At 45.5% G+C, this 17,909-nt stretch overlaps 1 protein-coding gene across 1 annotated transcript in view; it reads left to right on the top strand.

Annotated features, from left to right (window-relative positions):
- Positions 1-17,909, top strand: part of GPCPD1 (glycerophosphocholine phosphodiesterase 1) — a 134,941-nt gene that overhangs the window by 102,785 nt on the left and 14,247 nt on the right. Inside the window, exons 14-19 of the mRNA XM_068232496.1 lie at positions 1,998-2,037; positions 5,138-5,196; positions 10,195-10,260; positions 10,900-11,036; positions 13,558-13,693; positions 16,136-16,296. Of these exons, the coding sequence (XP_068088597.1) occupies positions 1,998-2,037; positions 5,138-5,196; positions 10,195-10,260; positions 10,900-11,036; positions 13,558-13,693; positions 16,136-16,296 (599 nt within the window). The remainder of the gene's footprint in view (positions 1-1,997; positions 2,038-5,137; positions 5,197-10,194; positions 10,261-10,899; positions 11,037-13,557; positions 13,694-16,135; positions 16,297-17,909) is intronic.

Below are 17,909 nucleotides of genomic sequence, written 5' to 3'. Positions count from 1 at the left end.
TGTACTATCAGGGTTTAAAGCACCACAAAAGATCTGCACTACTTCAAATACAACAACATGTTGGACTTTTTTTTCACTTTATTTTTTTATTAAACCAGGGGCTTGATTCATCAAGTTGCGCTGCTAAAACAGCATAGCTTAATGAGAGGAGCTCGGCGCATGCTATGCTGCGGTAGTGCAGCGCAGCGTGCCCTGGTAACTTGGTCAACCTCCTTGTAACTAACAACCGATCCACTCGTCCCGCCCTGAGCCCCAGCAGGTCAAGTGTCTTTCTAGGACATGATCCTGACAATTTGATTGGTCCAGTAGGTTGCCTGTCATTTGACAGGCAGCTGTTTGGCCCAATCATCCTGCAGGGGTCACGTCCATTAAAGCCACTGGAACCGCTGGGGCTCAGGGTGGGACGAGTGGAGCTACCATTGGTTACAAGGAGCTGCGCTGCAGTACCGCAGCATAGCGTGTGCTGAGCTCCTCTCATTAAACTGCGCTGCTTTAGCAGTGCAGCTTGATGAATCAAGCCCCTGTGCTTTACTGTAAGTATTGCAGATCTTTTACATTTCTGTCAAATTTTTTTATATGACCACATCTCTTTAACATCTGCCCTTACCCTTTCTAAGCTCTGCAAGAGATGCACAGCTTCAGTTGTTTGCATTTGTCTGAAACTTATTGTAACCTGGCTGCAAGCTGCCACTCACTTGTTCTATGCCACTACTGCCCATATTCTTTACAAATGGTGGAAATTGGAGAGTTTATTCCTCGTAGGTAGGTGCGTGCGTGTGTGTTAAAAGCAAGACGTTTTGATTCAGGCTGATACTATTTATTGGCTAACCTAGAGGTATATAAAAAGTAAGCCTTTGGCTAATAAGTCGTCTTCAGACTTTTGTCCTGTATATTCACAGAAACAAAGTCTAAAGAAGGCTTATTAGCTGAAAGCTTACTGTTTATTTACCTCTATATTAGCCAATAAATGGTATCATCCTGAATCAAAACTTCTTGCTTTTACTGATGGCACAACACTGTACTGTTTGGCCGTCACCTTTTGCTGCTTGTTGATGTCTGTGCTGGTGATGGTGATTCAATAAATTTACTCCTGAGCATAGTGGATGGTGCCTCGCCTGCTCTTCTTATTGCTGAAACACTACTGGTTCTTAACCACCCTGGCGTTCTGATTAAATCGCCAGGGTGGCTGCGGGAGGGTTTTTTTTAAATAAAAAAAAAACTATTTCATGCAGCCAACTGAAAGTTGGCTGCATGAAAGCCCACTAGAGGGCGCTCCGGAGGCGTTCTTCCGATCGCCTCCGGCGCCCAGAATAAACAAGGAAGGCCGCAATGAGCGGCCTTCCTTGTTTTGCTTAGATCGTCGCCATAGCGACGAGCGGAGTGACGTCATCGACGTCAGCCGACGTCCTGACGTCAGCCGCCTCCGATCCAGCCCTTAGCGCTGGCCGGAACTTTTTGTTCCGGCTACGCTGGGCTCAGGCGGCTGGGGGGACCCTCTTTCGCCGCTGCTCGCGGCGGATCGCCGCAGAGCGGCGGCGATCAGGCAGCACACGCGGCTGGCAAAGTGCCGGCTGCGTGTGCTGCTTTTTATTTTACGAAAATCGGCCCAGCAGGGCCTGAGCGGCAGCCTCTGGCGGTGTTGGACGAGCTGAGCTTGTCCAGACCGCTCAGCAGGTTAAAGGTAATGAACCCCAAAATACAACACATTCTTACCCTTTCCCACTCTGTTCAAATCTACAATAAAATGGTTTCTCAGGAGCTCCAATGTAGTTTTAAGTAAGCAATTAGAAGCCAGATATGTGATAGTTGCAATAAAATTTTAATCGCTGAATGTCATCTGGGACATTACTAGAACTGTTTATAAAAAACAGATTTTCTTCATTCAGCCAAAACTGCTAACACAAAAACAATGGCGAGACAAAGACCTTTGACAGACACTTAATCACCTTTACATGGCATACAATTACAGTGACCCATCTTTCTCTGTTGCTTTTCAGCTGGCACATGTAACTGCCCTGAAGCTGAAAGATCATTATGGTAAGGAATGATGAGCAAAATGCTGATATTCTTTTCACATTTCCGGTAAAATTAGACTTTCCAGCAAAAATGCCTTTGAAAATCATTTTGTAATATGCTTCTTTTTTTTTTTGCTGTTTCGCGTTAAGGGATTTTTTGCATTGGAAAGAAAAATTGGTTTCCTTTGAGCATATTTAGAAAAAATACAAAGTATTTTGACAAATATATTCTTGAAATCGAAGATGGCACTTACAATGCGAAGAGGACTTCGGTGAAAATTCGAAAGCAACACTAAGCTGTAAAACGGGGGGAGCAGGTATGTATGGTGAGCTTTCCTGATGCTCACCGCTCAAACCCCCCCCCCCCCCCCTGTTCTCCATTTTGCCTGCTCGTTTACCTGCAATTGTCATGCTGTCCCCGTCTCCTGGCCGACCCGGTCGAGATTATTAAGTGTTCCTACCATGCCTGCACGTGTACTGTAGCACGCCTTCTCCGGCCGGGCCCGCTCTGCGCATGCTTGTAGTGTCAGCGTGATTGTGCAGATCGGCCCAGACGGAGAACGCATGCTATAGTCCGCGTGCAGGCATGATAGAAATGCGTAATAATGCCGACCGGGTCGGCCAGGAGACGGGGACAGCATGATAATTGCAGGGAAACTAGCGTGCAGAGCGTGGGAGCGGTGAGCATCAGGAAAGCTCACCATGCATACCTGCTCCCCCCGTTTCACATCTACATTTGGGCTATGGTATCCTTTAGGGAATGGTGTACCAAACTGAAACACAAGGCAGCAAAAAAGGCAGCACAAGGCAGCAAAAAGATCTAGAACCAGCCCTGCATTTAAAGTCACCGATAGATAGCAAAGGGCTTATGGTAAATCCTGACCCCACTACATTTTTCATGCAGTATATACAACTGTGCTCCTAAAATTGTACATAGGTAGATTATTTTGACTTGCCAATTTTTTAAAGTAGCTCACAACCCGAAAAAGTGTGGGTACCTCTGCTTTAGAGTAAAATGCAGGAGCTGCAAGTATATGCCACTGGTTCTTGCTCATTAGGGACAAAATATTATTATTATTATTATTATTATTATTATTCCATAAAGCGCCAACATATATTGTAGTGCTGTACAAAGAAAGACAAACCTGGGATACATAATACAGACAATTGTATAATCAAATATTGACACTGGTGCAAAATACAGAATTGGTCATTACAATGACAAATGTAACGTGATGAATAAAATGTTATTTATTTTGTTGTCTTTCAATCTTTTACACAAATTCCAAGACACACAAGGATGAGAGAGCCCTGCCTTTGCAAGTTTACAATCTTAATGGGATGGGGAGGGGGGGCAACAGGTGGGGTAGTATACAGCAGGGGTCCCCAGCCTTTTCCGGCCCGGGGACCGCTTTCTGACCAAATTTTTCTCTGGGGGAGGGGGGGTTATAGTGGACAGTGTCGTGCGCGGCGGGTTACAGGGGAGGGGGGGGGGAATTTATGGAGGCTGGTGTGCGGCAGCATAGCTAGCATAGTTGCCCCAGTGTAGGGGGGTTTAGTATCCCCAGTATGGCTAGTATAGTTATCCCAGTATGGCTAGTATAGTGCCCCAGTATGCCTAGTATAGTGCTCCAGTATAGCTAGTATAGTGCCCCAGTATGGCTAGTATTGTGCCCAGTATAGCTAGCATAGGGCCCAGTATGGCTAGTATAGTGCCCAGTATGGCTAGTATAGTGCCCAGTATGGGTAGGTAGTGCCCTAATATAGCTAGTATAGTGCCCAGTATGGGTAGGTAGTGCGCTAATGTAGCTAGTATAGTGCCCCAGTATGGGTAGGTAGTGCCTCAGTATGGGTAGGTAGTGCCCCGGTATAGCTGACCCCCGCGGCCGCCGCTGCTGTTACCTTAGCTGGCGGCCGCTTCCTCTCTTATATTCTCCTCTCATGCGTGTGCTATTTGGATTCACAGCAGCACGCCCCGCGGCTGCTGTGATGAGGCAGGAAGCAGGACAGTGGCTTCCTGTAGCGGCGAGTCTAAAACCGGCCCTCCATTTAAAATGTATGTGTATCGCCGGTACCAGGGGAACCACTCTCCTGCTTCTGCCTCATCACAGCAGCCGCGGGGCGCGCTGCTGTGAATCCAAATGGCACACGCATGAGAGGAGAATATAAGAGAGGAAGCGGTCGCCAGCTAAGGTAACGGCAGAGGTGGCCGCAGGAGGGGGGGGGGGCTGGGGGGTCAAGATGACAGGCCCGCGGCCCAAATGCAAACGCCCCACTGACCAGCAGTGGATCGGTGGTTGGGGACCCCCGGTATACAGTATTCGTACAGGCAGTGTGTTTTTGTAGGTTATCTACTAAAGAATACAACTTGGCCAGAGGTCGAAGGGGAAACGGCCTAAGTTAGAGCTTATGCTTGTCTGAATGGCCTAAGTTAGAGCATATGATTTTCTGAAAAAAGGTTTTGAGGGAGTGTAGGTTTCAAAGGTTGGAGAGCATTAATATTTTAATAATCGGGTGAAGATTTTCTCCTCACATGAAGGTCCCTTCACCTTATCTGTACAGGGATCAGCCAGTATTGAAGGCATGATAGGACTGATTCTGCTAAAAATGGCTTTTTATGTCTCTATGTACCGAAATGTAGGGGGCCATTTATAGACAATTAGCTGTCCTGTAGAAAAAAGTGCTGATTGACACTTGAATTTTCCATGTCCAATCCGCATTCAACTCCATGATTATCCTATGTAATAATTCCCTGTGTCCCGTCCGTGTCCGTGCGTTTGCGCTACTGCGCATGTGCCGCACGGACAGAGGTTGGGACAGGGAGAGGACGGGAGCAGGCGTGCACCTGGCAGAAGGGTGTGTGCACGCGGCGGCCATGCGCGCTGACATGTGGTGGTGTCGACAGACCTAGAGCCCGTTTTTAAACTAGCTTAGATCAACTAGTTAGATTTATGATGGGACAGTCAGGTAATTGATCATTGGAGGTCTTCATTCTAGCATTTCTCATCCTACATCAGCTGATCATTAAGTACTATCCAGATCGTGCATTAATATATTTCTTCTGAGTTATGCTGTCTACTTGTAAATATATGGACCAATGCTGTGACTAAAATATTTTACAGAATCTATTGATGAAGAAACTTCTGTATCTGACAACCAACCTTTCCCTTCTCTTCAAACGGTAAGACGAGGCTTTCCAAACCCTTCAACAGTGTTTTGCAAATACACAGTACATGCAGCACATTGTAATTACGCTGTATGTTCATATGATCTGTGCTATATTCTCTGGTTTATGTTTTGTTTTTTTTGCTGAGGTTTTTGTGTCTAATATAGTGAGTGATTTGTTATGCAGATTCTTTTATTAGGTTTGATATAGGTGAGGATGCCAGCTTTTAATTTAGTCTCTTGCTGTGACTACTTCCACAGAGCTTAAAGGACACCTGAACTGAGAGGGATATGGAGTCTTATTTCCTTTTAAACAATACCAGTTGTCTGGCAGCCCTGCTGATCTATTTGACTGCAGTAGTTTCTGAATCACACATTTGAAACAAGCATGCCACTAATCCAGTCAGAATCCTCTGATCCGCATGCTTGTTTAGGGTCTGTGGCTTAAAGTATTAAAAGCAGATGATCAGCAGGACAGCTGGACAACTGGTAGTATTTAAAGGAAATCAATATGGCAGCCTCCATATCCCTCTCAGTTTAGGTGTCCTTTAACCTTCCTGGCAGCCGCGCAGGAGGTTTTCTCAGGCCCTGCTGGGCCGATTTGAATAATTTTTTTTTTTGCTGAACGCAGCTAGCACTTTGCTAGCTGCGCCAGCAGTTCGATCGCCGCCGCGCCGTGCTCGATCGCCGCTATCCGCGTCGCAAGACAGCCCCCCCCCCCCTAGACCCCTGCGCTGCCTGGCCTATCAGCGCCAGGCAGCGGCAAGGGGTGGATCGGGACTCCCTTAGACGTCATGACGTCGGTGACGTCGTCCCGCCCCGTCGCCATGGCGACGGGGGAAGCCCTCCAGGAAATCCCGTTCTTTGAACGGGATTTCCTGATCGCCTATCGTTGGAGGCGATCGGTGGGGCTGGGGGGGCTATCATGTAGCGAGCCCTAGGCTCGCTACATGATTTTTTTTTAAAAAAAAACGGCTGCGCTGCCCCCTGGCGGTTTTTAATTGACCGCCAGGAGGGTTAAAGGCAACCAAAGGTAAGCATGATATAAAGACTCCCATATTTATTAACTTTCAAATAAGGCAACTTGCCTGGTTGTCCCCCTGATCCTGTGTCTATAATACTTCTTAGCTATGTACACACTGAGGCAGTCAATAACTACCACCCCAGCTGATATTCAGGGGTGTGTACAGTAGCCCCCCACTGCCACCTTGAAAGATATCTGCCAGGTGGGTCAACTTGACAGAGCGATGACCAATCCCATTGTGCATGCCGATTCCTCAGGGGACATGTCCAGAGGCATAGCTATGGGTGGGCAAGGGGGAACGCATGTCCACGGGCGCAGCACTGTAAGGAGGCGCAGAGCATGGCCACTGCAACCCCAAGAGAGTGAGAGGCAGGTCGCTGGCTGCCCTAAGTGCCCCTGCTTCTCTCCCTCCCTCTGCAGAGGAGTGCAGAAGTGTTAACAGCTGCAGAACAAGGGAGGCACATTTGGCTATCTATAGGGGGTACATCTGGCTATCTAAAAGACACATTTGACTATCTAAATGGGGGGAAGGGGGGGAACATCTTGCTATCTAAACAGCATTTGTACATTTGGCTCCACCCTTGACCATGACCAGCTTCTGATGCGTGGCCATGCCCAATTTGTCCAGAGGGGGGTGCAAAAACTGTCTTTGTCCCCGGGTGCTGAAAAGCCTAGCTACACCTCTGGACATGTCAGTGGCATATAGACTGGTCTTCACCATGAAGACAGGACATGGCAGGCTGCGTTTGCATAGACAGCTTAACCTGTTTGCCTGCCTTGATCCTGTCCAAATATCACAGTGGGCATGCTAATCAAGACTGGCAAGCAACAGGGCGGGCCACAAGCCAACTTCATAATTTTCCAAGGACAGAAGCAAGAAACTTATTAAAAAAAAAAACCTCCTGGAGATGATAAATTCATAGTAAGTTTCAGATCTGTAGTATCCTGGATGTAACCGGCTTGCAGCTCGCCCAATCCCTACATGCAGTGTCTATGATGACAATGATCTCACCTGGGTCACATGTGAGAGTCAGTGGTTGTAAGGCTGCAGCTGCATGCAATATCCACAGCAAGAATTATCATATCTGGACCATGTAAGCAGTGTGAGAGTGAAGCTATGTACACTCTAATAGATGCTGTCTCCTGACAGGAATTGGGATTCGATACCTCGGGCGACCGTTCGTGGTCCGATGCAGTACAGATGAGTCATTAGTCTGAAGGCTAATGATGCGTCTGTTGCTGTGGAGGGACTATGAGCAGTGCATGATGGAGCAACTTAGCAGAGGTGGTTGAGTGGGGAAAACAATGTACTCTGGGAGTATCTTGGGTGTCAGGGATTGCAGGAGAAGTCAAGCGGCCGCTGTACATGCTGGGTTCACTGTCCACGCCATGGCTGAGTTCAGTTCAGCGTGTACATAGCCTGCGTGGTTGTAAGACAGCAGGTGCACACAGAATCCACAGCAAGAATATAGAATTTATTATGTCTCAAACAAGTCCAAGACCGCTAACTGGAGGAGCCCGAATGAGACTTCAATGAAGGCCTCCGATAGCTTATTAACCTTTTACCAAATGTCAGTGTGACCCAGACAAGGCGGCAGTCTTTTTTTTATCACATAATGGCAGACTTTTTTTTTTTTTTTACAAATCTAGTCCAGGTTTTCTAAATTACTTCCCACTATGTGCTGGGAGATCTCTAGAAATGCTTTAGTAAAATAACTCCACTCTGTGTTTTTACATGTACATTGTATAGTAATGAAAAATAAGGAGCGCTGAACTCAACAATATGAAGAAAGTCACCCCTATCAAAGGGGAGCCACACTGTGATATACAATTAACTCAGAACAAAAAAGGTTTTATGAGTGTCTAATTGGACAAAATACACATTTTTATTGAATTATTGCTCATGGGCAATCAAATTCCCTCATCCTAACCCCCCCCCCCCCCTCAATAAAAATGGCACACAATTGTCTAACCATGTGCTGAGGATCAACTTACTAGACGACAGTGAACAGCCAACACTCTTGCTCTCAAGTGGATACGCAAGATGGCGTGATACGCAAGATGTACACCTATTGCAGCCGATTCTCCACTTGATCGATTTTGCCGATCGATTCTCATCTTCCGCTCGTTTTTATCTTTTTCCATTCACTTCTATCAGGAATCAAGTGGCAAAACGATCAAACAGGAGATCAGACATCGTAAATGATCTGTCTAACCATCTATCTGCCGCAAAACCGATCAGTGTATTCCCAGCATTAGATTTACCTGCCAGATAGATACATTTCCAGCATGTTGGAAATTATCTATCAAACCATCTATCTGTCTAGCAATTAGGCATTGTTCTACTCCGCAGGAGATAACCAGAAGACAATGCACCAGAGATAATGACCAGTCTCTACCAGTATTTTACAGAAAATAGTCTAATAAAAAAATCTAAAGGGGTCGATTTCAGCCAACGATTGATTGATTCTATAGAATCCATCAATCAATCAGAAATCAATTCTTATCAAATCTATTGATCAATTTGCGGCGGATTTCGATCAATTTGATCTATCTGACAGGATGAAAAATCTGGTGCGATCTGCTGCTGGCAGCAGATCCATGGCCCATAGAGTTGCATTGGATCTAATGGTCCAATAATGCATTTAGATAGCTTTCCAGTAGATTTCATTCTGAAATCTATTGGAAATCTGTTCCTAGTGTGTGGCACACATCAGATAGATTCCTGTCAGATTCGACCTGACAGGCATCCGACAGAAATCTGATAGTCACATCTGCTGCAAATCTATAAGTGTATGGCCACCTTAACAGAAAATTGTATGGTGTGTACTAGGCATAAGATGGGCTGTTACCATCGGCTAATGGCATGGTTTACTGCGGACTGCAGGGGGGAGCAACATATCATCGCTTATCTAGAAGCAAAAGACAATTCCCTCCAGGTGACAGACCTACGGAATTTCAGTTGGGTACTAAAACTATCTACTATAAAACATACCAGCCCCCCCCCCCCCCCCCTCCTTTTCACAGGTACAACACAGCAGAGGGCTGGATGAAGATGCATCAGCTGTCTGGCTCCGTATGAAGAGGCTGCACTGTGCTGTGTAAAAGGGGGGGGGGTTGTCTACGCTGAGTCTCTGTGTAGCTATAATCAGTTGACAGTTTTATTACCTAGCTGAAATTTCGTTGGGATACTCCACGGTTTGTCATCAGGAGGGGAATGGTCTTTTGGCAGTCAGGTATGTGTAAACAAAAGTATGATTTATTTTAAACTAATTATTAACCCTTTGACCTCTTCTACTTGCTTTCTCTTACGTACGAGTTATTTTTAGTTTGGTTTTTTATAAATTTCGCGTTAATGGTCCTTGAACACAGGTGCAACAATGACACTGTTGGTCCCTGCAAATCTTCCATAGCATGCTTTCTGAACGATACAATTAGTCTGATCAGACTTAACGGACCAGCATTGCTTTTGTGTGGATGTGTGCAGAGAAAGGAGTGCAATGTATATGTTGACAGTGTTGGTTGTCCACCACCGTCCAATTGATTCTGAGCAGACTGTTATGCCGGGCATACATGGCACGTTTTATGCGGCGGATTGAGCCTGAGGCTCAATGCCGGCGCATCCCCGCACATGCGTGCGGATCGATAGCCGCTTGTCCCCGCCGGTGCTTCCTTATCACCGCTCGATTCCCTGCCATTGTCCGCCGCCGAGTCGAGCAGCATAATCGGGCCAGCTGAATATTATCAGCTGGCCGGTACACGGTACAGAAACATACCGTGTATCCCCAGCATTAGACACGATTGTGTGCTATTTGTATTGGGGGATGAGGGACTTTTATGTCCAATACCAGTTATTCAATAAAAATGTGTATTTTGTCTAAGACACTCATGAAGCCTTTATTGTTCTGTGGATAGTGATGACTGCATCGTATTTGGTGTTCTTAACTTGCGCCATTTGCTTGCCGTAATTGTTGACATGTCTCTGTATAGGTGCTGGAAGCCGTCCCTGAAGATGTTGGATTCAATATTGAAATCAAATGGATCTGCCAAGAAAGAGTAAGTAAACAGAAAACAGAAAAACACCCAGTAAACAGAACAGAACTGGCTGTATTGTGAATTCAGTGCAAAACACCTAAACAGATCACATTATGAGTTTGGCACATGCATTATAGCTGTACAGCAAGGTTCGTAGAAGCGGAACATGGATGGCTGCTATAAATGCCTCTTCCATATTGGCCATTAACAATCTGTTCTTGATATTTGATATTAAGAGCAAAAAAACAAACGGTCTAGCTATCTGCATGCCTGTCTATAACCATCTCATCAGTCTATTCATGAGAATTGTGAACATGCTTGCTTTGCACAGAATCATCATTTCAAACCCTCAGAGGGTGCTATTATATAAAATTAATCCTACAAATACCCCTAGGGTGCAGAATGCCTGCAAAACTAAATGGTAAAGAAGTATGAAATAGTAAACAGACTCTTGGCTGCACACCAGGAACATTTAGCTCACAGTTGTGGGAAATAAGTTACCAATGGCTCCTACTCTGTTGCTCTAATTACTGATGAGCCTGGTAGGAAGTCTTTACTCCCCCCAAAAAGGCTCCAGTCACAATTTGCAGTGAAAGTGGTATTCCATGTGAAGGTCTGGATTTTACTGTACACTATCTCTACCTTTTTCTCCTGTTGTAGAGTGGTAAATGGGATGGGAACCTATCCAGCTACTTCGACATGAACCTCTTCCTGGACCTCATTCTGAAGACTGTCCTGGAAAATGCTGGTTCTAGAAGGATTGTATTTTCTTCTTTTGATGCGGATGTTTGCACAATGTAAGTCATAACCTCTCTGGCTGTCTTAGGCCTCGTTCACATCTGCTGCGCTGAAAAACGTGTTAAAGCGCATGGTAAAAAACGCATGCGCTTGTGCGCGCTTTAGTCCGCGTTTCTGTGCGTTGCGCTGCGCTTCTTTAAAGCACGTTTTGCTTACTGTAGCAGCAGCAGTTGTCAATAAAACTTTGTTTTTGTATGTAAATGTATTTTTTTCCCCAATTAGGGGTAAAAAACGCATGCGCTTCTATGCGCTTGTACGCACTTCTATGCGCTAAAAAAGCGGACCCATTCACTTGCATTGCTGTGCGCTTTCCAGCTCAGCGCACAGAAATGCATGCAACACTACGTTTCTGTAACGCTGCTCAGCGCAGCGCATAGATGTGAACCAGCTACATTAGTTACATGGAAAAATCAATACCTTGCTGAACGCACAGGGCAGTGCGCTGTGGAAAGCGCACAGAAACGGCCCTGATGTGAACGAGGCCTTACACTGAACCTGATGTGAAATGTGACATGATGAGCTAAACGCATGTATCTGTTTTACTATTTCAAAGTAGGATTTTTCAGGTAACTCATATTGGGGTTGGTGCACAAAGCAGCGGTAATATTGCTGGAGCAGGTAGCACACAGTAATGGTAATGTTACTATCGCCAGCAGTGTGCTGCCCATTTGTAGTACACAAGTAACTCAATCATTAACGCACTTTACCTTAGTAACAATCGCATTACCCATGTAACAAGTCACGATAAATGTGCAATGCGCAGTACACTGCTGTCAGTAGTAATGGTAATATTGCTGTGCCCTGCTTGCTCCCAGCAATATAACCACTGCTTCGTACAACAACTCCATTCTCACTTTGGTTGGAAGGATTGCACATCCAAGTCTGCACTAGTTAGGCCCGGTTCACATTAACGGTTAAAAACATACTTTTCCCAAATCAGAAGGGAACAGAATGGATCCAATGTTAACCTATGGATCCATTCACATCCGTCGTTCAAAGGGATCCGTTCCGCACGATCCGCTGAAAGGCCCGCAAATGTCTTCTTGCAGCATTTTTTCCAGACAGCTGAGCCCAGCGTAACTGAAACAGATCCCGAAGCACTGCACTGGGGGCAAAGGACTGTTCTGGACAGCAAAATCCACTTTGGTGATAGGTGGGGAGGGGGGAGGTACAGCTGAATGGCAATGGAGTGAAAACTGATCTGATCGACCGATGATCCGGTTTCCACTGAATTGCCGGTGTGAACCAGGCCTTACTCCTGCTTCTTATCAACTTTTCTATTCAGTTTTGTCTCCTTTAGCTTGAACCTGCTGGATATGCACCTTATTCAGGGTCCACTCACATAAATGGCATAACGTATCTACTGCTTGCATTGCTCACACCATTGATGTTGTGTTCAGGACCATAACTCAGTTGTTGGAGTGGACACACAGCACTGAATGCTGAACAGCTGCCGAGCTGCATGCACATTTAGACTTGTACATGTTTAGCTGGGCAGCAGTGTGATCAAATTTTCAGCTGCTCTGTTGATGCATCTGACATTTGTGGGTGCATGTGGCATTTGGGTCTGGCTGTGGGATGCAATCGTGTACATCTGCTTCCTGTAAGGCTTTTATTTATTGTATGTATAAAGCGCCAACATAATATGCAGCGCTGGACGTTCGTTTTGGTTACAGACAATATTTAGGGGTGACATACAGCAATAAGACAATACAGTGATACATGCAAACCAGATCACGTAGCACAGTATGAGTACAAGGTAATGCTTAGTCACTGGATGGGAGCATGGAGATTAGGCAAGTTAGGTTCACTCAGATCCATAGGATGGGTGTACGGTAATGGAGGTGCGTGATCAGGTAGGAGACATTATTGAATTTATATAGCGCCAACATATTATGCAGCGCTGTACAATACATAGAAATACAGACCAGGATAACAGGGGTGACCGCACAGTACAGGCAATAGACATTAGATACAACAATACAGGTAATAAGCAATAAGATACATAACACAATACAGGTAAGTAATACATTGCCAGATCATACACTGGAGTGGTAGTGCTAATAATACAAGTTCACATATTCTGGGTAGGGTGTACAACCATGTATGATACACAAGGGGAGAGGTTCCAGCTAAAGGCTTACAATCTAAAGGGAGAGGTGGTGACATGAAGCAGGGGGGGGGGGGGGGGTGCATTAAAAGGTTCTTGCAGAGGGAGTTCCACAGGATGGTGGCAGCTCTAGTGAAGTCCTGTAGTTGTGCATGGGACTGCGAGATGCGTGGGATGGTTAAGAGGAGGTTGTTGGAGGAGTGAAGTGGGCGGCCTGGTGTGTCAGTCTTGTGCGCTGTAGCAGTGAATAATGGAAGCAGAGACAACAGTACAGACCATACATGCCTCTTTGAGTTTTGGTCTACAACATGGTTTTCTGATGAATTTTACTGAAAGGCTCTGTATGGCAGACTCTTTGCTGTAATAATTTATTCATTTGTATCTTTTATTTTTCTTCTTCTTCTTAAAAGGGTCCGTCTGAAACAAAATAAATACCCCATCCTTTTTCTGACACAAGGGCGATCAGAAATCTACCCAGAGCTGATGGATCTGAGATCCCGCACAACCCCTATTGCAATGAGCTTTGCTCAGTTTGAAAACATTCTGGTAAGTAACTGCCGCATGTATGCTGCTTACATCAAGATCCATCCAGACTACTTTGCAGCATGTCACACTGTGCCTTTATTAAAGTGTTCTAGCTGCCCAGTGCAGGATGAACACATAACATGACTGGTCTAAGTAACACTGCCAATGATCACGCCTGCCCATATAAAATTGCCTTACCCACCTAGATAATGGCCTGACGAGGTAAATTTGCAAAACCTATTGCTGGGCAGCTTCACAGTGCAAGTAATTCCTAGACACTGGTCGTCCTTCTCAGACAGAATAAAACGAGACCCACATCCAGTTTAAATCTAAGGCCTCGTTCAGACTATACGCGCTGCCGTGCGCATTTTGGCAGCGCGTATAGTGTGCGACACGCAAGAACGGTAGAAGGGCATAGACAGCCCTTCTACCGTTCCCATCATATGCGCTGCGCGGCAGCGCGATTGCGCTATCGCGTGCTGCACGCATTTTTGGGAATCGCAGCGCAGATCCCATTCATTGTAATGAATGGGATCTGCAGCGCAGCGCATAGGAGCGCAGATGGCGTGCGATCGGACGCGTTGCGTTCCAATCGCACAGCCATCTGCGCTAATGATGTGAACGAGGCCTTAAACTGTGCTGCCACATTCAAGCAGTTAAAAGAAGAGCAGCAGTTCCCCAATTATATCTACTGTATTTTTTGGACCATACTTTTTCTCCACCAAAAGTGGGGAAAAAAGTCACAGCGTCTTAAAGGGAAGCTTCCGGACCATAAGACGCACCTAAGTTTAGAAGACTAAAACCAGGAGAAATAATTTTTCTAAATCTGGTGCATCCGTGGTGAAGGGACATCTTGTGGATTATGCCTCCTTTGTACCTCTTGTGTCCTCCTCTGTCCCCATGTGTCTTCTATGCCCCTTTGTGTCTCCCTGTTTCTTCCATTTGTCTCCCTATGTCCTCCTCTGCATGGGCACAGTACAGGCAGTCCCAACATTGCGACGGGTTGGAGGTTCATATTGGCAGGCTTTCACAAGTCAGGAACTCTCTGCATTTGGACCTTAAAGGGAATGTCCAAGCAAAATAAAAAAATTAGTTTCACTTACCTGGGGCTTCTACCAGCCCCATGCAGCCATCCTGTGCCCTCGTAGTCACTCACTGCTGCTCCAGTCCCCCGCTGGCAGCTTTCCGACCTCGGAGGTCGGCGGGTTGCATTGCGTAAATTTTTACGCATTGAACCAGTAATGCGTAAAAATGTATTCACTAGCGGGAATGCGTAAAAATGTACGCAATGCGTCCCGCCGACCTCCGAGGTCGGAAAGCTTCCAGCAGGGGACTGGAGCAGCAGTGAGTGACTACGAGGGCACAGGATGGCTGCATGGGGCTGGTAGAAGCCCCAGGTAAGTGAAACTAATTTTTTTATTTTGCTTGGACATTCCCTTTAAGGTCCAAATGCAGGGAGTTCCTGACTTGTGAAAGCCTGCCAATATGAACCTCCAACCCGTCGCAATGTTGGGACTGCCTGTACTGTGCCCATGCAGAGGAGGACATAGGGAGACAAATGGAAGAAACAGGGAGACACAAAGGGGCATAGAAGACACATGGGGACAGAGGAGGACACAAGAGGTACAAAGGAGGCATAATCCACAAGATGTCCCTTCACCACGGATGCACCAGATTTAGAAAAATTATTTCTCCTGGTTTTAGTCTTCTAAACTTAGGTGCGTCTTATGGTCCGGAGCGTCTTATAGTCCGGAAAATGTGGAAAAACAGTATATGCAAAATGCTCATAAACACTCCAACCACCACTCTATGCGGTACTGCAAGTCACATGGTTAAAGTGGACCTGAACTCTTGCACAGGGCAGAAGGAAAACCTAGAGAAATGCACCCTGTATATATTTAGAGAGTTCAGCCTGTCTTATTTCCCCCTCATCTGTGACTAATCACAACTGTAATTTGGTCTCTCAGCAGGCTGCCTCGGAAGAGCAGCTAATTTGTAAACACAGGATGTTAACCCTATGTCTGCTTTCTTGAAAGCAGGAAGCAGACACACTGCAGATTTATTGCAGGATTTGTATCTGCTGTTACAAAAACTATTTTCTCTTAGTTATTTTGCTGTTGCTTATCTATTAGAGCAGAGAGGAAGTTCTAAGTCCACATTTATGGATCTCTTGCTAAAAGCTTATTTGCTAATTCCAGATTCTGCTCTATGCATGGGGCTAATTAGCATATTAGGCACCATTTCATCATCCTTAGTGCTGATTTACAATAAAAAAAAAAAAAAGTTCATTAGGTTACCTCACAAGAATAGCAGGTGGCCGTTTCATCAGGACCATACCAAGTTGTTTGATGGAGAGCCTTTCTATCAGAATCCTAGTATTTGAGTTGATTTTTTGTACAGAAAGGTTTATCACTAGTGAAACTAAATCAGACCAATGTTCATATTTTTTATTTTTTTGAATAGGGAATAAGTGCCCACACTGAAGACCTGCTGAAAAATCCACATTACATTGAGGAAGCTAAAGGGAAAGGTCTGGTTATGTTTTGCTGGGGGGATGATACGAATGACCCAGAGAACCGAAAGCTGTTGAGAGAATATGGCATCCATGGACTCATCTATGACAGGTAGTGTACCAGAAATCACACTGCCTTTAATCAATGATAGAACACAATTTATATTTTCTGGGGAAGCCAACTTGCGCCGTCGCTGGGACTGCAGTATGCAATGTGTTAATAAGGGATTACAGATATGACTTCCTGGGTCGCGGCTTGGCTTCCTATTGGAGGAAGCTAACCGAGGCCGAGAGCGAGGGTGAGATGCTACGAGGCTGTTAGACAAGCCTCACATAAATAAAGCAGGCTAGCGACAAGCAGCCTAGCGATCTTTTTTTTTTGGGGGGGGGGGGGGGCTGGCAATGACCCAGAGGCATGTCGTGCACATGACATGCCTCTGGGTCCTATTAGGATTTCAGTATGCCGCCTCGGGTTCTCTTTAAAAGCTATATTAAGATGGCATCTGCTTTTGGGAACAAGTTGGAGTCGGAGTTGTGGTTTCATAAACTGAGGAGTCTGAGTCGGAAGATTTTTGTCCTGACTCCACAGCCCTGAAAACTAGCAATGATATTATACTGTACTTATATCAAGTGTTGTTTGTTTTTATTTTGTTTTTTTTCTTTTCACAGCATTTGCTCCTAATGGTCTCCTATTTAAGGGTCAGTGTTGTCAAGTTGTCATGATCGGGTTTTCTAACTTAAGCCTGTTAACACGAATACTTTATTTTTCACTTATGGAAACAAGTTATTGATAACTGGATTATTGAATAAAGAAACACAGCAGGGCTAGTGCTATCTAGTTCAGTACTGCTCTATATAATGCTTACCGTACCCCAGAGTGGGCGAGGCCTTATATTTACTATTGGGGGCTGTCTCTATCAGTTTTCATTCACTAACCTTAGACTGCATATGTTGCCTATTGGTAACTGTTTGTAGGAAGTGGTAAGTGCTGCTGCTGTGGTGATGAGACAGTCACCTGGAGGTGAGACCTCCCCCTTCCCTTGGAAAGTCAAAAATGGATAGGGTGCTGTAAACGTTTTATAGAACAGTACTCTTTGTTGTGTGTGTTTATTTCTCTTTTTTTTCCTGTTCCAATTCAAGATAGGCCTTAAAGGGGCAGTTTAGTGACCATTATTATTTACATTAATCACATATCAGTTATTTAATATGAAGAGCATATCTTTCTCCATAGACCTTGTGTTAAAAAAAAGTAGATGCTATCACTTTGCTTTGGCAGAGAGCTGAGCTGGCTCATTAGCATAGTATGTGACGGGCTTCAGCCTGCTTATAGCAGACACTCCAGCTGATTTATAACGCTGGCTCATACACTAGAGAGCTGAGCTGCGTCACTATGCAATGGACCGGACTTCACTGATAGCAGACACTCCAGCTGATAACGCTAACTCACTACAGAGAGCTGAGCTGCGTAACTATGAGAGGGACTGGACTTCACTGATAGCAGACACTCCAGCTGATAACGCTGACTAACTCACTACAGAGAGCTGCTGTTCTCTGTAACTAGCTAAGTAAATAAACAGGCTGCTACATAAGTAACTAATTAGCAGCCTGCTTTATCTATTCACTTAGCTAGGTACAGAGGACTCAGAACAGCAGCTCTCTGTAGTGCAGGAGTCAGCGTTATAAATCAGCTGGAGTGTCTGCTATAAGCAGGCTGAAGCCCATCGC

This window comes from Hyperolius riggenbachi, chromosome 4 (genome assembly GCF_040937935.1).
Source record: "Hyperolius riggenbachi isolate aHypRig1 chromosome 4, aHypRig1.pri, whole genome shotgun sequence".
Taxonomy (NCBI): domain Eukaryota; kingdom Metazoa; phylum Chordata; class Amphibia; order Anura; family Hyperoliidae; genus Hyperolius; species Hyperolius riggenbachi.
This window is presented reverse-complemented; position numbering and strand designations above follow the sequence as displayed.